We start from the raw sequence: 16,733 nt of genomic DNA on the forward strand, positions 1-16,733 counted from the left end.
TCCCACCTTCGGCAATTATCATTATTTAGTTGTAGCTCCAGTCTTAATCAAGCCACTGCTGGATGAAGTCCTCAAGCCACTCCCTGTGTGTCTCTCCCCGTGGTCGCGTGGAGTTTTCTCCGGGTCCTCCGTTTCCCTCCACATTTAGAATTTAGTCTTCGACTGCTGCTATAAATTGCCACGTAATAAGCCGCTTCTTTGGGCTATCATTTGTGGCCAGGTCGAGTCTGGAAAATAACTTTGTAGATCAGCGGGTCATGCCTGGTACAATAAAATAATAGTTTAGTTTTCGAGCCAACGCCACCCCTCACTATTTTTCAATGTACCAATTGTGTTGTCAAAACTTTAGGCCGAGTAGACCTACAGGAGAGGCAATATCCTCTAACATTGAGATTTACAAGTTACTGCTGATGTTCGATTGAGGAATTGAACTTGTGTTGTTTGTGTTGTAGTGCATTGCGTGTGTCAGATTGCCCGAGAGGCACACACACCAATTCACCGTCACATCAACTCATTACAGAAACACTCACACCATCACCCTCACCACCGCATCAGCACACTCGCCAACAATCACCAGCACTCTGAAACACTCACCAGCACTCTGAAACACTCACCAGCACTATCACCAGCACACACACCCAAGACAGTAATAACACCATTGGAACCTCCTTTGCCAGTAGCAAAATATGATAATTGGTGTATGGTGTAAATGCTTACCCTGAGCATTCATGGTGTAAATGCTTTACCCCGAGCTCTCATACTCTGATGGTGCATTGTCTTTGAGTTGTGCGCCTTTTGGCGTCATCTGGTCCAACACCACGTGAGACTAGCCTCTAAGGAAAGCTGGACAGTGCATACATTATCAGAGTTGTGTTTTTTTGTTTGCATTCCGGCCGCAGGTATTGCGGTCTATGCAAACATGACGCCTCGTAAAAAAAGGTGTCAGATTTGTTGCCAGATAGAAGGGTAAAAAAACAATTACCACAGTCGCAACACTCTCTAAAACTCACCATCACACATACCCCAACACTCACCAACGCCATAACACTCACCATCACACTCTCACCATACCAGGCACTCACCATCATCACTCTGCAACACTCACCTGGACACACGAGGACAGGCACAGAGCAAGTACAACTCTCAACATCTTTACTCATCCCCACGCACTCCCTGCCCAGAGACACGACCCCCTTGCCCAGAGCCCCCTACTGTGACCGCCCCCCCCCCCCATTGCATGCAGTTCCAGTCAAGACGCTACGCGGGGTCACGCACCCTGGGAGGCAGGAGCAGGGGCACGGCAGATATGGGGAGACAAGGGGAGACTGGGAGACACACAGAGGCAAGGAGACAGACAGAGAGAGGAGGGGGTAATGGAGACACGAACACACCGGGAAGACATGGACAGGAGACACCGTCCCGCCAAGGCGTCCGAGAATCAAATAACAGCCTCAATATTTCCCCTGCCGCCACCACCACCGAAGCGAGGGGAGCAAGGAGAGGTGGGGGGGGGAAGCAGAGGCAGGGCGAGACGAACAGAGTAGAGGAAGCAGGCAGGGAGACAGGTGAGCAAGGGGGGTGAGAACCAGCAGAGATTGATAGAGGTGAGGCTGGGAAAGCGACAGAATGAGAGGCAAAGAGACAGGAGGGGGCAAGGAGAGCGGACCAGGGAGGAGACTGGAGAGGCAGGGAGGTGGAAGAAAGCAGGGAGAAGCAGGGAGATGGGGGGACAGGGAGATCAGAGCTGTCAGGGAGAGTGAGAGACGAGGAGAGGCGCGGAGGGAGTCAGGATGAGAGGGAGAGAAGGGAGAGCCGGCAGGGGGCGCCGGGACACCAATTTGCGACGAATTTCCACGCGACTCCTCGGTGTTAAGGCATCGGCACCGAGGAGCTTCGGCAACTCAGATGCAGGTGCGGGGGCCCAGTGTCGTGTCCAGGTGTTCCAGGTGTTCCAGGTGTTGTCAGGTGAAGTCCAGCACGCACACCTGCGTGGCGACAGCCACGTACAGGCAGCGCGTGCTGAAGCGGAGGCTGTACACGGGGCTGCTCACAGGAGACGCCAGGTTGAAGGTCTACGAATGGGGACACGCAGAGACACGCGGAGACACACGGGGACATGGAGACACAGAGACATGGGGCACTCTCTATTGCTTCAACAGGACGTTCATTCACAAGATGGTGACATCACCCAAACTCTCAAGACAAGCGAGCGGGCTTGGGCAGGATGAGTCACAGCTAGAGGGACGATGCCCATTCGTCAAGAACAACAACGCAGTGGCAGCCTGTGAAGAGAACACGTCCAGAGAGGACGTCGACCGAGGAGATGGAGCGATGATGGAATCAGCTCGTGTGTCAAGGAGCAGGTGCCGGGTGGGTCGCTGCATCGGAAGGATCGTGAGAGGTGGCGGCGGCGCCTTCACCATTGGCGCGGTGCGGTTTATTTTGGCGCACGTAAACGCCGCCGGGGCAATGAAGGCCCACGTTCGATGGGGACCTCATCATGGCCGACGCTGCCGCCGCCGATGACGACGCCGACTAACGAGCGAGGAGACGCCGTCGTCTCGCGGGCACCTGCAGGCAGCGGTGGTGGCGCTTGTCCCAGAGGCGCACGACTCCGTAGTGCGCCGAGCCGCTCGCCACCATGTGGTTCCCGTCGGCCTGCAGGCAGTAGAGGGCGCTGTCGTGCGGCTCTTCCCACTCGCGCACACACTGCCTGCACGGGGGGGGGGAATGGGGGGGGCACGGGGGAGTGAGGGGGGCACGGGGGAGGGGGCAGAGATCACAGGGGGATAAGGGATCAGAAAAAGGTGGAATATGGACGTTGGGTCAGACACGCCGGGTCGTACGCGCTGGGTCAGTGACAAGGGGTCAGATACAGGTCACGGGGTCAAAGACAAAGATCCCCCGTGTAGTTTAACACGTAGGCTTTCGCGACCAATATCATCCATAAAAGAGGTTTTTTGGGTTAGATCGCGTATGGCTTTTAACAGACTGTTGGAGCAAGCGCTGTTAGCGAGTAGCACCTATGGAGGCCGGCACGGCACACGAGGGGGTGGGTGGCCAGCACCACTCCTGGCGGCCTTTGTCTCCTCAGTGCTGATGTTGACACACCGCACCAGGTGCTCATTTAAGGTTGAATCTATCTTGGTTCGAATATTCGCCACTGCTATTGGTCGTGAGCGGGGATCGAACTCGCTGGGTCCTTAGCGCAGTGCGCTCACCGCGACCATTCCGGGGTCAGACACGCGGGGTCACACGCGCAGAGGTCAGACACGCGGGGTCACACACGCAGAGGTCAGACACACGGGGTCACACACGCAGAGGTCACACTAGCAAAGGTCAGACACGCGGGGTCACACACGCAGAGGTCAGACACGCGGGGTCACACACGCAGAGGTCAGACACGCGGGGTCACACACGCAGAGGTCACACTAGCAGAGGTCAGACACGCGGGGTCACACACGCAGAAGTCAGACACGCGGGGTCACACACGCAGAGGTCAGACACGCGGGGTCACACACAGAGGTCAGACACGCGGGGTCATACACGCAGAGGTCAGACACGCGGGGTCACACACGCAGAGGTCACACACGCAGAGGTCAGACACGCGGGGTCACACACGCAGAGGTCAGACACGCAGGGGTCAGACACGCGGGGTCACACACGCGGGGTCACACACGCAGAGGTCAGACACGCGGGGTCGGGCACGCACGACGGGACGCTCGGCCACTCTCGCGTGCCCCTCCCCCCCCTCCCCGGGGGCCGCGTCTGCCCCATCACCGCTGCTGCCCGGCACTCGACGCCGCGTATCTCGCAAATTCCAAAAATTCCGCGGCATGTTTCCCCGTAACATCACCTCGCTCCCCGAGCTCGCTCCGAGGAGGAGGAGGCGGCGGCGCCATCGCACGCCGCCTCAAGGCGCTCCGGTTCAATACCCGGCCAGGATCAACTCTGTAAATCGTCCACACCTCGTCGCCACCTCTTTCCACGTCCTCCGGAGGTGTGGAGGACCTACGAGCTCTCCCCAGCACCCAGTGTACTCATCATCATCATCATTAGCCACAGAAACACAGCGGTGGTCTTTGTATGGAGGTGTGTGTGTGTACTTGGTACGATGCGGTAATATCAGCCCTGGGGAGACAAAGGGGGGTGGATGTAGCCCCTCGTGTGCCGGTGCTACTCGCTAACAGCACTTGCTCCAACAGCCTGTTTCGAACTACACGGGGGATCTTTGTCTTTATATGTTTGGCTGTATTCGTGTTTCTGTTTGACTGTAGGTGTGTGTGAGCCCGAGTTCGATTCCTGTTCACGATTATCTGAACCGGTCCTGGGCCTCCCCGATGTCAACTCAGCCTCAAACGAGTACCTGGTGCAGTGTGTAAACATTTCCACGAGGGATACAAAGGCGACCGGGCGTGTTGTCGGCCACCCACCCCCAAGAGTACGTTGAGGCTATACGGGGATCTTCGTGTTCGTACGACACGCGGCAAGGCGGCGGTGGTGAGAGCATTGCGCTACAAACCCGGGGACCGGATTCGGGGCATGCGGCCACCATCATGAGCAGCACGCGGGATCCGAACCGGTCCCGGCCCCCTCCCCCACTTCAACGAGCGCGGGTCCCGTCGCGCACCACCCCGCCCTTCACTCGCTCTCACAACCCCTGCCCTAACAGCCTGCGTGCGTTCGTGTGTGCGTGTGTGTGTGCGTGCACGTTAATGAGCGTGGCTGCGGTGGGGGCTGGGTGGGAGTGCACGCCGACTTGGGGGAGCGCGGGGAGGGCGCAGGCTGGGGCGGGGGGAGGGGGCTGGGTGGGGCGGGGGGGAGGGGGCTGGGTGGGGCGGGGGGAGGTAAAGCACGGAACGTCAGGCGCTCGCTGCGTGTTTCCAGCTGAACCCCCCCCCCCACCAGCGCTGCTCCCACGGGGAGGAGCGCAGGTGGGGGGGGGGTCGTGCGCAGGCGGCACGTGCTCACACCGCCTTTGTCTCCCCGGCGCTGATGTTCACACACGCCGCATCGGGTGCTCATTTTAGGCCGAGTCGACGTAGGGGGAGGCCCGAGATCGGTTCGGATATTCGCCGCTGTTTATTGGCCGCGAGTGGGAATCGAACTCGGGTCGACGGATTCGCAGCGCGGAGCGCTCACCGCTGCGCTACGTGTAGCTCATATAGGCAAAGGAGTCCACACACGCACGTGTGTGTCCCCTTGTAGTACACGCGGGCACGTGTGTGTGCACACGCACGTGTGTGTGTGCACACGCACGTGTGTCCCCTTGTAGTACACGCGGGCACGTGTGTGCACACGCACGTGTGTGTCCCCTTGTAGTGCACACGGGAGCGAGCGCGCGTGCGTGTAAACTACAAGGGCAAGTCCCACTCTCACTGAGCGAGCAGAGAGAGAGCAGCTCCGAGGAAGGGAGTGGGGGCGAGGGGGGTGGAAGGGGGGGCGAGAATGGGGGGGTGGAGGGGGGGCGAGGATGGGGGGGATGGAGGGGGGGGCGAGGGGGGGTGGAGGGGGGGCTGTTTCCCACGGCCGAGCAGGGCGAGGTGTGGCGGGAAGGAGAGGAATGCGAGGGGCGTCCAGGAGCAACAGAGAGAGGCTCCTGCCCTGACGCGCGCCGATCCGGCCGCACCACCGTGACACACAAAGACAAAGATCCCTCGTGTAGCCTTAACAGACTGTTGGGGCAAGTGCTGTCAGCGAGCACCTATGAAGGGCGGCACGGCACACGAGGGGGTGGGTGGCCAGCACCACGCACCACCGCCTTTGTCTCCCCAGTGGCGATGTTCACACACCCCCACTGAGTACTCATTTGAAGCCGAGTCGACCTAGGGGAGGCCTAGGACCGGTTCAGATACTCGTCACAGGTGTTGGCCGTGAACTCGGGTCGACAGGTTCGTAGCGCAGTGCGCTAACCGCTGCACTTCCGCTCCCCACACTCCCCTCGAACCCTGGACTCGCCCACCACCCGTTCCACGCGACCTTGGTTCCACGCGACTCCGAGTTCCACTCGACATCTGGGGCAGGCGACCACCGCGCTTCGGGGCCACTCCACACAGATCGGTTGAGAAAACCTGAAGTTGCGTTTCATTATGAAGTTAAACGCGGGCCCCCATAATTATTTATGTATGACTCCTACTGCTGCTGCTGCTGTTGCCGAACATCTCACAATGAGGCCTGGAACACGGACATCGCGCCTCCCGCACTCGGGCGCTTCCTGTCATTGTGCAGCGTGACCCCGGCTCGCCGCCACGGGGACCAGGCTCGAGATGGGGCTGGGGTGTGAGTTGGGGGGTGGGGGGCTGAGGGTGTGATTCCGGCTGAGAGTTGTGGGAGCGAGCGGTGTGAGTAGGGGGGCTGGGATGTCAAAGTTGGGAGAGTCTTGGGGAGAGTTGGGGGAGTGTGGGGAGTCGGGGGAGAATTGGGAGAGTGGGGGGCGAGGGAGCCGCAGACGTGATTTGTACATCGCACTATCTGTATCTGTGTGGAAAAATGCGAGCGCATTTGCAGGGAGCTCGTTTGTAGGGGGTGCGCGGTTACAGGGAGCTCGGTTAGTGAGCGTGGTTGTAGTGAATGTGGTTGTAGCGAGCGTGGTTGTAGTGAATGTGGTTGTAGTGAATGTGGTTGTAGCGAATGTGGTTGTAGCGAGCATGGTTGTAGTGAGCGTGGTTGTAGTGAATGTGGTTGTAGCGAGCGTGGTTGTAGTGAATGTGGTTGCAGTGAATGTGGTTGTAGCGAGCGTGGTTTTAGTGAATGTGGTTGTAGCGAATGTGGTTGTAGTGAATGTGGTTGTAGCGAATGTGGTTGTAGCAAGCGTGGTTGTAGTGAATGTGGTTGTAGCGAGCGTGGTTGTAGTGAATGTGGTTGTAGTGAATGTGGTTGTAGTGAATGTGGTTGTAGCGAGCGTGGTCGTAGCGAGCGTGGTTGTAGCGAGCGTGGTTGTAGTGAATGTGGTTGTAGTGAATGTGGTTGTAGTGAATGTAGTTGTAGCGAGCGTGTTTGTAGTGAATGTGGTTGTAGTGAATGTGGTTGTAGTGAGCGCGGTTGTAGTGAGCGTAGTTGTAGTGAATGTGGTTGTAGTGAATGTGGTTGTAGTGAATGTGGTTGTAGTGAATGTGGTTGTAGTGTCTGCTAAAGGGGCTGGAGGGTGCGGGAGGAGGCGAGGGGGGGGGGGCGGAAAGGTAAATCGGGGGCCGAGGGAGGGGGTACGTGGGGTGTAGGGGTGGGGGCTCTGGAACTTCATCCAAACGCGACGGGAACCCCTTGGCTGCCTGACCTCCCCAGTGCAATTCACACGGCGCTGGCCAGACCCCCCCCCCCTCCTTACGGCCCCCCTCTCCCCGTCCCTCATCCCTCCCTCCCCCCCAACACTGCACCACCCCCTCTCCCTCCACGTAAACTCCCAGCGCAGATGTCTTTCCAACTCACTTTTACAATAGGCGTGAACGCGTACCAACATACACACACGCACATATTCACTTACATGTACTCGCACGCATACCAACACACACACACTCACCAAGGCGTGCACACCAACAGACCGAGATGTGCGCGCACACGCAACAACCAACACCACAGACTCCAAGCATAATCCTAAAGACACCCAGCCTGCAATTAACACCCTCCCATCTCCCAGGCAAATCTGGCCAGCACCCAGCATTAACAACCCAGCACCCTACACCACCACCCTGCACCACCACCCAGCACCACCACCCACCCCCACCACCACCCAGCACCCTGCACCTACCACCACCCTGCACCACCACCCAGCACCACCACCCAGCACCACCAGCACCCACCACCACCCTGCACCCACCACCACCCAGCACCACCACCACCCAGCACCCACCACCACCCAGCACCCACCACCACCCAGCACCCACCACCACCCAGCACCACCACCACCCAGCACCACCACCCAGCACCACCACCACCCAGCACCACCACCACCCTGCACCCACTACCACCCAGCACCACCACCACCCAGCACCCACCACCACCCAGCACCACCACCACCACCCTGCACCCACTACCACCCACCACCACCACCACCCTGCACCCACCACCACCCAGCACCACCACCACCCTGCACCCACTACCACCCACCACCCCCACCACCACCACCCTGCACCCACTACCACCCACTACCACCCCCACCATCACCACCCAGCACCCACCGCCACCCTGCACCCAGCACCACCCTGCACCCACCACCCACCACCCTGCACCCACCACCACCCTGCACCACCACCCAGCACCACCACCACCCTGCACCCACTACCACCCAGCACCACCACCCAGCACCACCACCACCCAGCACCCACCACCACCCAGCACCTACCACCACCCAGCACCACCACCACCCTGCACCCACTACCACCCACCACCACCACCACCCTGCACCCACCACCACCCAGCACCACCACCACCCTGCACCCACTACCACCCACCACCCCCACCACCACCATCCTGCACCCACTACCACCCACTACCACCCCCACCATCACCACCCAGCACCCACCGCCACCCTGCACCCAGCACCACCCTGCACCCACCACCCACCACCCACCACCACCCTGCACCACCACCCCCACCATCACCACCCAGCACCCACCACCACCCTGCACCCAGCACCACCCTGCACCCACCACCCACCACCACCCTGCACCCACCCTGCACCACCCTGCACCCACTATCACCCACCACCCCCACCACCATCACCACCCAGCACCCACCACCACCCTGCACCCAGCACCACCCTGCACCCAGCACCACCCTGCACCCACCACCACCCACCACCCCCACCACCACCCTGCACCCACCGTCACCCTGCACCCACTACCACCCACCCCACCCGCACAATACGCTCAGACGTTCAGCGTTTCCAAGTGAAGGTGTCGGTGGCAGTGAGTTGTGAATGACAGCAACTGCAATGGACACACGCACGTACAGACACGGACCCCCATACAGCCTTTAACAGTTTGCCGGGGCCAGCACTGTTAGCGAGCACCTATTAAGGCCGGCTCGGTACAAGAGGGGGTGGGTGGTCAGCACCACGCCCAACCGACTTCGTCTCCCTAATGTTGACACACCGCACACAACCGACTCGTTTAGGGCTGCGTCGACCTAGGGGAGGTTCAGGACCGGGTCAGATATTCGCGACTGTTATTGGCCGCACGCGGGAATCGAACTCGGGTCACCGGGTTCGTAGTGCAGTACGCTAACGACTGCGTCACCGCTCAGGCACACACACGCACACAAAAATCCCCCGTATAGCCTGAACAGACTGTTGGAGCAAGTGCTGTTCGTGAGGACCTATGAAGGCCGGCACGGCACTCAAGGGGGGTGAGTGACCACCACCACGACCGGCCGCCTTTGTCTCCCCAGTGGTGATGTTTACACACCACACCAGGTACTCATTTAAGGCTGAGTCGACTTAGGGGAGGCCCATGACCGGTTCAGATAACCGTCACTGGTGTTGGCCGTGAGCGGGAATCGAACTTGGGTCGCCGATTGCGTAATGCAACGTAGCGCTGACTGCCACACTAAAGCTCACCACTCACACCCACACACACACACGTGTACACACGCACACACGTGTACACACACACACACGTGTACACACACACACACACACGTGTACACACGCACACACGTGTACACACACACACACACGTGTACACACACACGTGTACACACACACACGTGCACACACACACGTGCACACACACACACACGTGTACACACGCACACACGTGTACACACACACACACGTGTACACACACACACACGTGTACACACACACACGTGCACACACACACACACGTGTACACACACACGTGCACACAACACACGTGTACACGCACACCGAAGTCCCAACGGCCCAACATCCAAAGTTTACCTCCCCCAATGCCCCTGGCGATGTCGGTGCCTATGGAGGACCGACGGCCCAGAGACTCACGGAGACTCACGGTCACCCACAGGGGGCCCACAGGGGGGGGCACGGGGGGGGGCACGGGTGGCCTCCAGGGGCGCACGGGGCCCCGCGTGGGCCCAGATTTGTTGACTCTGGACGCGATGCCAGGGAGGATCCACGCTGCACCGGGCCGTGCGCCAGACGTGAATATTTCCCCCTTCTCCTGAACCCCCCCGAACTCCCCCGAACCCCCCCCCCCCCACCGTGTTACTTCAAAAAACACGGAGCGCGCCCACCGCTCCGCCACGCAGCAGCCGCGTCTCCCCGCTCGCTCTCCCGCTCGCTCTGCCTCCCGCTCGCTCTCCCTCTCCCGCTCGCTCTGCCGCTCGCTCTCGCTCTCCCGCTCGCTCTCGCTCTCCCGCTCGCTCTGCCTCCCGCTCTCCCTCTCCCGCAGGACCGGGCGTCTTGTAAAGAAGGAGTGGATTATTTTTTGTATGGGCTTGTTTTCTCAAAGGCTCGGGTTTCGGGGTGGCGCGGTTATCGGCGCGGGTGCCGCCCGTCAGAGAACGTGGGATTCGCGATCATCTGGGCCGGCGGCCAGTCCGGGCAGCATGCTGCTGCTGATGATGATGCTGCTGCTGCTGCTGATGTTGTTGGGACGGTCTGGTACAGGGTGCTGTGCAGGGTGCCGTGCACGGAGCAGGAAGGGTGAGCAGGGCGATGAACAGGGGATGTGCAGAGGCACTGTTTCACGTCGGGTGCAGAGAGACGTGCATGGCAGGGGCAGGTGTGCAGGGGAACGTGCTCTGACCCCATCTGCCCTGACCCCATCTGCCCTGACCCCACCTGCCCTGACCCCACCTGCCCTGACCCCATCTGCCCTGACCCCATCTGTCCTGACCCCCCCTACAGTGACCCCACCTGTGCCAATCAGTGTTTGTGCAGAGGTAACCACCCTAATCACGGCGTCAAGAACTTTAAATTGGGAGCTGTGGAGGGGGGGGGGGGCGCAGGGATGAGCGAGGGGGGCAGGGGAGGGGCACGGGGGTCTCAGCCGAGGCCGACGTCGCCCCGGGGGGTCCGGGGTTTGCCGCCGTTTCCGTGGCAACGCGTCAGGGCCGTAAACACGGCAACGCGGGGGGGGGGGGGGCGGTGACATCACGGCGATGAGAGAGAGGGGGGGGTAATGAGAGTGAAGAGAAAGTGGAATTTGGAGAGAGACGAGAGAGACGAGAGAGCGTGGAGAAGGGGAGCGCGAAGAGAGATGTGGGGGAGAGGGTGAAGACGCGAGAGTGCGGAGAGGGATGGAGATTGCGAGGAAAGGGACGAGGATAAAGGGGATGAGAGAGAAGGAAGAGAGCGGAGCGAGCCTGGATACAGCGGGAGGGGGGTGAGAAGGGGGAAAAACCCGAGGAAGGAGAGGGGGCGGTGAGGGAGGGGACAGGTGGGAGATGAGGGAGCAATGGGAGAGAGATGGGACAGGTGCGGGAGTGGAGGATCAGGGATCAGCAGAGAGAGAGTTGACCACCCAGTCGCAGCATCGTCCCCCGTGCGTCACGACGGTGACGCGGGTGACTAATGGGGAATTCATCGTCGTCACCTCCTCCTCCTCCTCCTCCTCCACGCCTCTCCCCCGCTCCCTCCGCCGCTCCCAGCGAGTGCCGGCGCAAGCCGCGTTTCCATGAGGTCATTAACGCATTAACGGTGCCCTCTGACCCCCATTTGCCCGTTATTGAGCAGGCCTGCAACCATTCAGCGCCTCCACCAGCCGAGCCATCGCCGCCCCGACTCGGGGGCAACAGCGTCCACTCGAGAATCGAACGATCTTCGCCAGCGTGGTGGATGCAGGGATAGCTATGAAGCAACCACACACACACACGGTCACGGCGGGAAGAGACGGTGCCAGTGGTCGAGACTAATGATGGACTCGCAGCCAAAAGGAGAAGAAGTTGAGCGCCCAGGAGGACGCTGTGACGGAGTCGTGCGTGCGGTCGAGCGATCTCGTTACGCGGAGGACGGCGGGAGATGCTGACGGCTGGGGGGTGGGAGGCCGTCCATTAGCAGCGGATCGACCTCGTGGCTCGTGAAGATGATGAGGTCGGATGTTACCGTAGACACTTGGACTTACAGACACTCAGTCTTGGACTCACAAGGACTCCCCAACTCACAGGGACTCACGCCCGGGTACTCGGGGCCCGTGGATGAGAAGCGGGGACGTGAGGGCTGGGAGTCACGGGGATGAGTCGCACACACGCACACACGAAACCCCCCCCCCCCCCAGCTCGTGGGTGAGAGCCCTCGTGCGAAAACACGGCCGGAGTGGGGGGGGGGGGATAGAGGGAGGGGGGGGGGGAAACTTCTAAAAGGCACCAAAGTGAAAAATGTTACAATTTGCTTCAGAGCGTAATCATTGATTCTATTATTATTATAATCAACTCGGCCACAGCGCTGCTGAGACTCTCTCATTCATGTTGCGCCAGCCTCGTTAGCGGCGTCTCTCGCGTGCCGCGCCGCGACGACGCTTTCCTGCCACACGCGCCAACTCCCCCCCACCCCCCCCCCCTCGGGGTCCCCCCCCCGGGTCTCCCCCCCCTCCCTCCCCCGCTCGCTATCTCTCCCGATTGCCCTGGGCCTGGACTGCAACTCATGGCGGCCAGGATGTGGGGGCATCCCGCCCGTGACGACCTCTACAGCGATACAACCACGACCACTGGCACCCCGACTGATGCCACTACTACTGCTGCAACTACAACTATTACTACTACTGCCACTACTACTACTGCCACTACTACTACTGCCACTACTACTACTACCACTGGCACGCCGACTGATGCCACTACTACTACTGCCACTACTACTACTACTACTGCTGCAACTACTACTACTGCCACTACTACTACTACTGCCACTACTACTACTGCCACAACTACTACTACTGTCACCACTACTACTACTGCCACAACTACTACTACTGCCACTACTACTGCCACTGCAACTACTACTGCCACTACTACTGCTACCATAACTACTAATAGAGGGGTTTTTTTGGATGAGATCGCGTAAATATATAAATGTGTCGTTAAACCCGCCACCACCCGACACAGCCAATTAAAAAGGTTCGTCACGTAAACAAAACGTGCCAATTCGTTACTAGTTCACTGGTACACACTGGTACTAGTGTACTAGTACACTGGCACTAGTGCAGCACATCGGTGTGTTGGAGAGTAAATCCACAAGATGTGTAATTGTACTCAGATTGTGAATGTTGTGGATTTACTCTCCAACACACTGTACTAGTAACGAATCGGCATGTTCTGTTCACGTGACAACCCTTACTAGTTGGCTGTGTCGGGTGGTGGCGGGTTCAACGACACATTTATATATTTACGCGATCTAACCCAAAAACACGCGTATCATGGATGACATTGGCCGCGAAAGCCCCACTACGTGTTAAACCAAAAAATGAAGGCTTCCGCTCATGGGGGTTCAAAACTTCAAATTCCCTTTTTTGAGCCGCTGCGACGGCTCCCTCCTGGCCGGCTGCTTCACGCGGTGACGGAACTCACCGCTCCACTCACGATCCGGCACTTCATCCACGAGCCGAGGTGGGAGATCTCACCCGGGCCTCCAACCCCCCAAATTCCTCGCAGCCACTTCTGAAGGCGCCCGCGGCAGTCGTGCGTGGGGAGAGCGCGCGAGGCGCGCGAGCACCGGGGGCTGAACAGCGCTCGGGGGGGGTTTTAATCAAATCGGGGCCCTTGAAATGTAACAAATTAATCGAATCGCTGGGAGGGTGGGGGGAGGGGGGTAGGGTGGTTGGGGGCTGCCCGTTACTGTACAACCAGACGCGCCGCGAGCCCCCCAAGGAGTCTGGGCCGGGCTCCGTGTTCCACGCCGGGCAGACAGAGCGGCGGGGGGGGGGGGGAGACGCTGCACTGCTGCTGCTGCTGGAGGGTAGGGGGTAGTGGGGTAGAGGGGGGGGGGGGTCCCCCACACCGCCTGCCCCCCCCCGCCCCAGCAGCTCAGTTACCGGCCTAACGAGCTGTCCCCACGGCGCGCGGCGGACACCTGTTTCTAATGGGCGGCGCACGGCGGGCCGCGGGGAGCCCACTCGTGAGTTCACGTGCTTTCTGCGCGACGCGACCGGGCAGAGGGGAGGAGGAGGAGGAGGTGGGGGGACTGCATCTGCCTGGGAGCGGGGAGGGCGGGCGGGGGGCGTACGCCTCACATCTGTCCCTGGGGCACCAACAGAACAACATCGTCAGCAGCAGAAACAGCTACGGCAATACGAGTCTGCTGTCTGGGGGGGCCTGGCCAGCCCAGTTGCCGCAGGCCACGACCAGCCCAGCCTGAGCCAGAACGGGCCACCCCAACCCAAACGTTGGCCTCACCAACGAAGACCACGTGCAGTGCAGCCGATGTTGGAGCAAGACCAACGTCATTATCAACGAGTAGGCATGATAAATCAACGCAAGCAGAACCCCTCTATCCAAAACCCAGGGCACACACCGGCCCAGTCAATCCCACAACCCAGGACACACCGACCCAGGCTATCCCAAAAACCAGACCCCAGCAGCCCCACGAAAAGTCAAGACCAGGCTGCCCTTAGCCTACCCCACCTCTCATGCCACACCACAGCCCCCCCCCCTCCACGCCTCCAACCCCCGACTCCACGTGGCCCCCACTGCCCAGGGCGCCCCTAACGGCGCTCTCTTCACGACGGCGGCGCCCCGGCCGGCAGGGCCCCCTACGGGCCGGAGTCGCACGATCCCAACGCAAACCCCTCACAGTCAGCGGCCCCGCACGGTCAACGGCCCCGCACGCTCAACGGCCTCGCCGCACCGGGCGCAGGACGGGGCCCCGCGGTGATGGCCCGCTGCCCCATCGCCCCGGGGGGCTCGGGGTCGGGTCATGGGTCGGCTGTACAGTTCGGGGTAGCAGTAGGGTTAGAGTGAGGGTTTGGGCTGGAGTTAGTGTTAGGGGTAGAATTAGCAGTAGGCTAGAGTTAGGGATAGAGATAAAGATAGCGTTAGTGAGAGTTACGGTAGGGGGAGAGGTAGGATAACCTGACCTGGTACCACTCACTGCCCCCCAATCGCCCCCCCCCCACCACCCCCACCGACCCCCACCTCCCGACGGGGCGCAGTGCGTGTGGGTTGTTTCACGCGTCGCAGTTGCCGTGACGACTGCACCGCTCACGGCCCCTCGGTGTTTACGGGTTGTTGTGATCGCTACACGCAAGCTGTACGCACACGCTCACTCGAGACAAATACAAAGGTCCCCTTAAAGCCTCAACAGACTGTTGGTGGCAAAGTGCGGTGAGCCGGCGCACAGTGCTCATGTTTACACGCCGCACCAGATGCCAATTTTGTGGCCGAGTCGACCTAGGGGGAGGCCCAGGACCGGCTCGGATATTCATCGGCGGTGATGTTGGCTGAGCGTATGAATTGAACTCGGGCCGCTGGGTTCCCAGCGCTGTGTGCTAAATGCGACGCTACACAACACACCGACGTGAAACGCACGCACTCACACACACACGTGCACTAATGCACGCACGCAGTCATGCGTGGAACTCGTGAACGCGTGCTCACACGCGGCGTCTTGGCGTGGGCCATGGGTCACGGCCTGCTGGGGTCACGCAGCACAGGGGTCCACACCAAGGGGTCGCACGGGGTGCGGGCCAAATGGGGGTGTGGGGAGAGGGTCTCACCTGGATTTGGGGTCTTAGGAAAGGGGATCTCACCTGGACATTGGGTCACATGACAAATAGGGTCTCATATGGACCTGATGTCTCAAGGAAGGGGATCTCATCTGGCCTTGAGGGTCTCAGGGGATGAGGTCTCACCTGGACCTGGGGTCCCCAGAGAGAGCGTCTCCCATGTGTCTGTGCGCACGGGACGATGGGGACGAGTGGTGGGTTGTGCAAAAGTGGGGCCGGTTCAGGGTGGGGTGGACCCATTGCAGGGTTGGAAACCGTGGTGGGGGTGGCAGCGTGTTGGGGTGGCAGCGTGGTGGGTGGCAGCGTGGTGGGGTGGCAGCGTGGTGGGGGTGGCAGCGTGGTGGGTGGCAGCGTGGTGGGGTGGCAGCGTGGTGGGTGGCAGCGTGGTGGGTGGCAGCGTGGTGGGGTGGCAGCGTGGTGGGTGGCAGCGTGGTGGGTGGCAGCGTGTTGGGGTGGCAGCGTGGTGGGTGGCAGCGTGGTGGGTGGCAGCGTGGTGGGGTGGCAGCGTGGTGGGTGGCAGCGTGGTGGGGTGGCAGCGTGGTGGGTGGCAGCGTGGTGGGGTGGCAGCGTGGTGGGGTGGCAGCGTGGTGGGGTGGCAGCGTGGTGGGGTGGCAGCGTGGTGGGGTGGCAGCGTGGTGGGTGGCAGCGTGGTGGGTGGCAGCGTGGTGGGTGGCAGCGTGGTGGGTGGCAGCGTGGTGGGTGGCAGCGTGGTGGGTGGCAGCGTGGTGGGTGGCAGCGTGGTGGGTGGCAGCGTGGTGGGTGGCAGCGTGGTGGGTGGCAGCGTGGTGGGTGGCAGCGTGGCGCCCCACCTCATGCTGCAGCGCGTGTCCCACAGGCGCAGGAAGGTGTCGTGGCCACACGACAGCAGCACGGAGGGGGTCTCAAACTGGACCCCGAGGACCCCGGCGCCGTGTCGGAACTCCGAGCCCAGGGAGCCCAGCAGATCCCCTCTGCGAGAGGACACGAGACGGCACAACAATCGACGTTTCATTGACTCGCAGTCAAATTGAGACCGCCAATCACGTGGCTGGAGCAGTGACTGGTTACGTGATCTTGCAGACAAAGGTCCCCCGTGTAGCCTTTAACAGACTGTTGGGGCAG

General features: G+C 60.8%; 1 protein-coding gene across 3 annotated transcripts in view; it reads right to left on the minus strand.

Moving 5' to 3' along the window:
• Positions 1-1,135: 1,135 nt before the first annotated feature.
• The window catches only part of FBXW4 (F-box and WD repeat domain containing 4), a 46,580-nt gene continuing 30,982 nt past the window's right edge, over positions 1,136-16,733 (minus strand). For all 3 annotated transcript variants that reach the window (XM_078592920.1, XM_078592919.1, XM_078592918.1), the window contains 3 exons: positions 16,442-16,582; positions 2,572-2,713; positions 1,136-2,072 (listed from right to left, as the gene is read on the minus strand). In XM_078592920.1, the coding sequence (XP_078449046.1) occupies positions 1,962-2,072; positions 2,572-2,713; positions 16,442-16,582 (394 nt within the window). In that variant the 3' untranslated portion in view covers positions 1,136-1,961. The remainder of the gene's footprint in view (positions 2,073-2,571; positions 2,714-16,441; positions 16,583-16,733) is intronic.

Source organism: Lampetra planeri, chromosome 4 (assembly GCF_965212315.1).
Source record: "Lampetra planeri chromosome 4, kcLamPlan1.2.h2, whole genome shotgun sequence".
Taxonomy (NCBI): domain Eukaryota; kingdom Metazoa; phylum Chordata; class Hyperoartia; order Petromyzontiformes; family Petromyzontidae; genus Lampetra; species Lampetra planeri.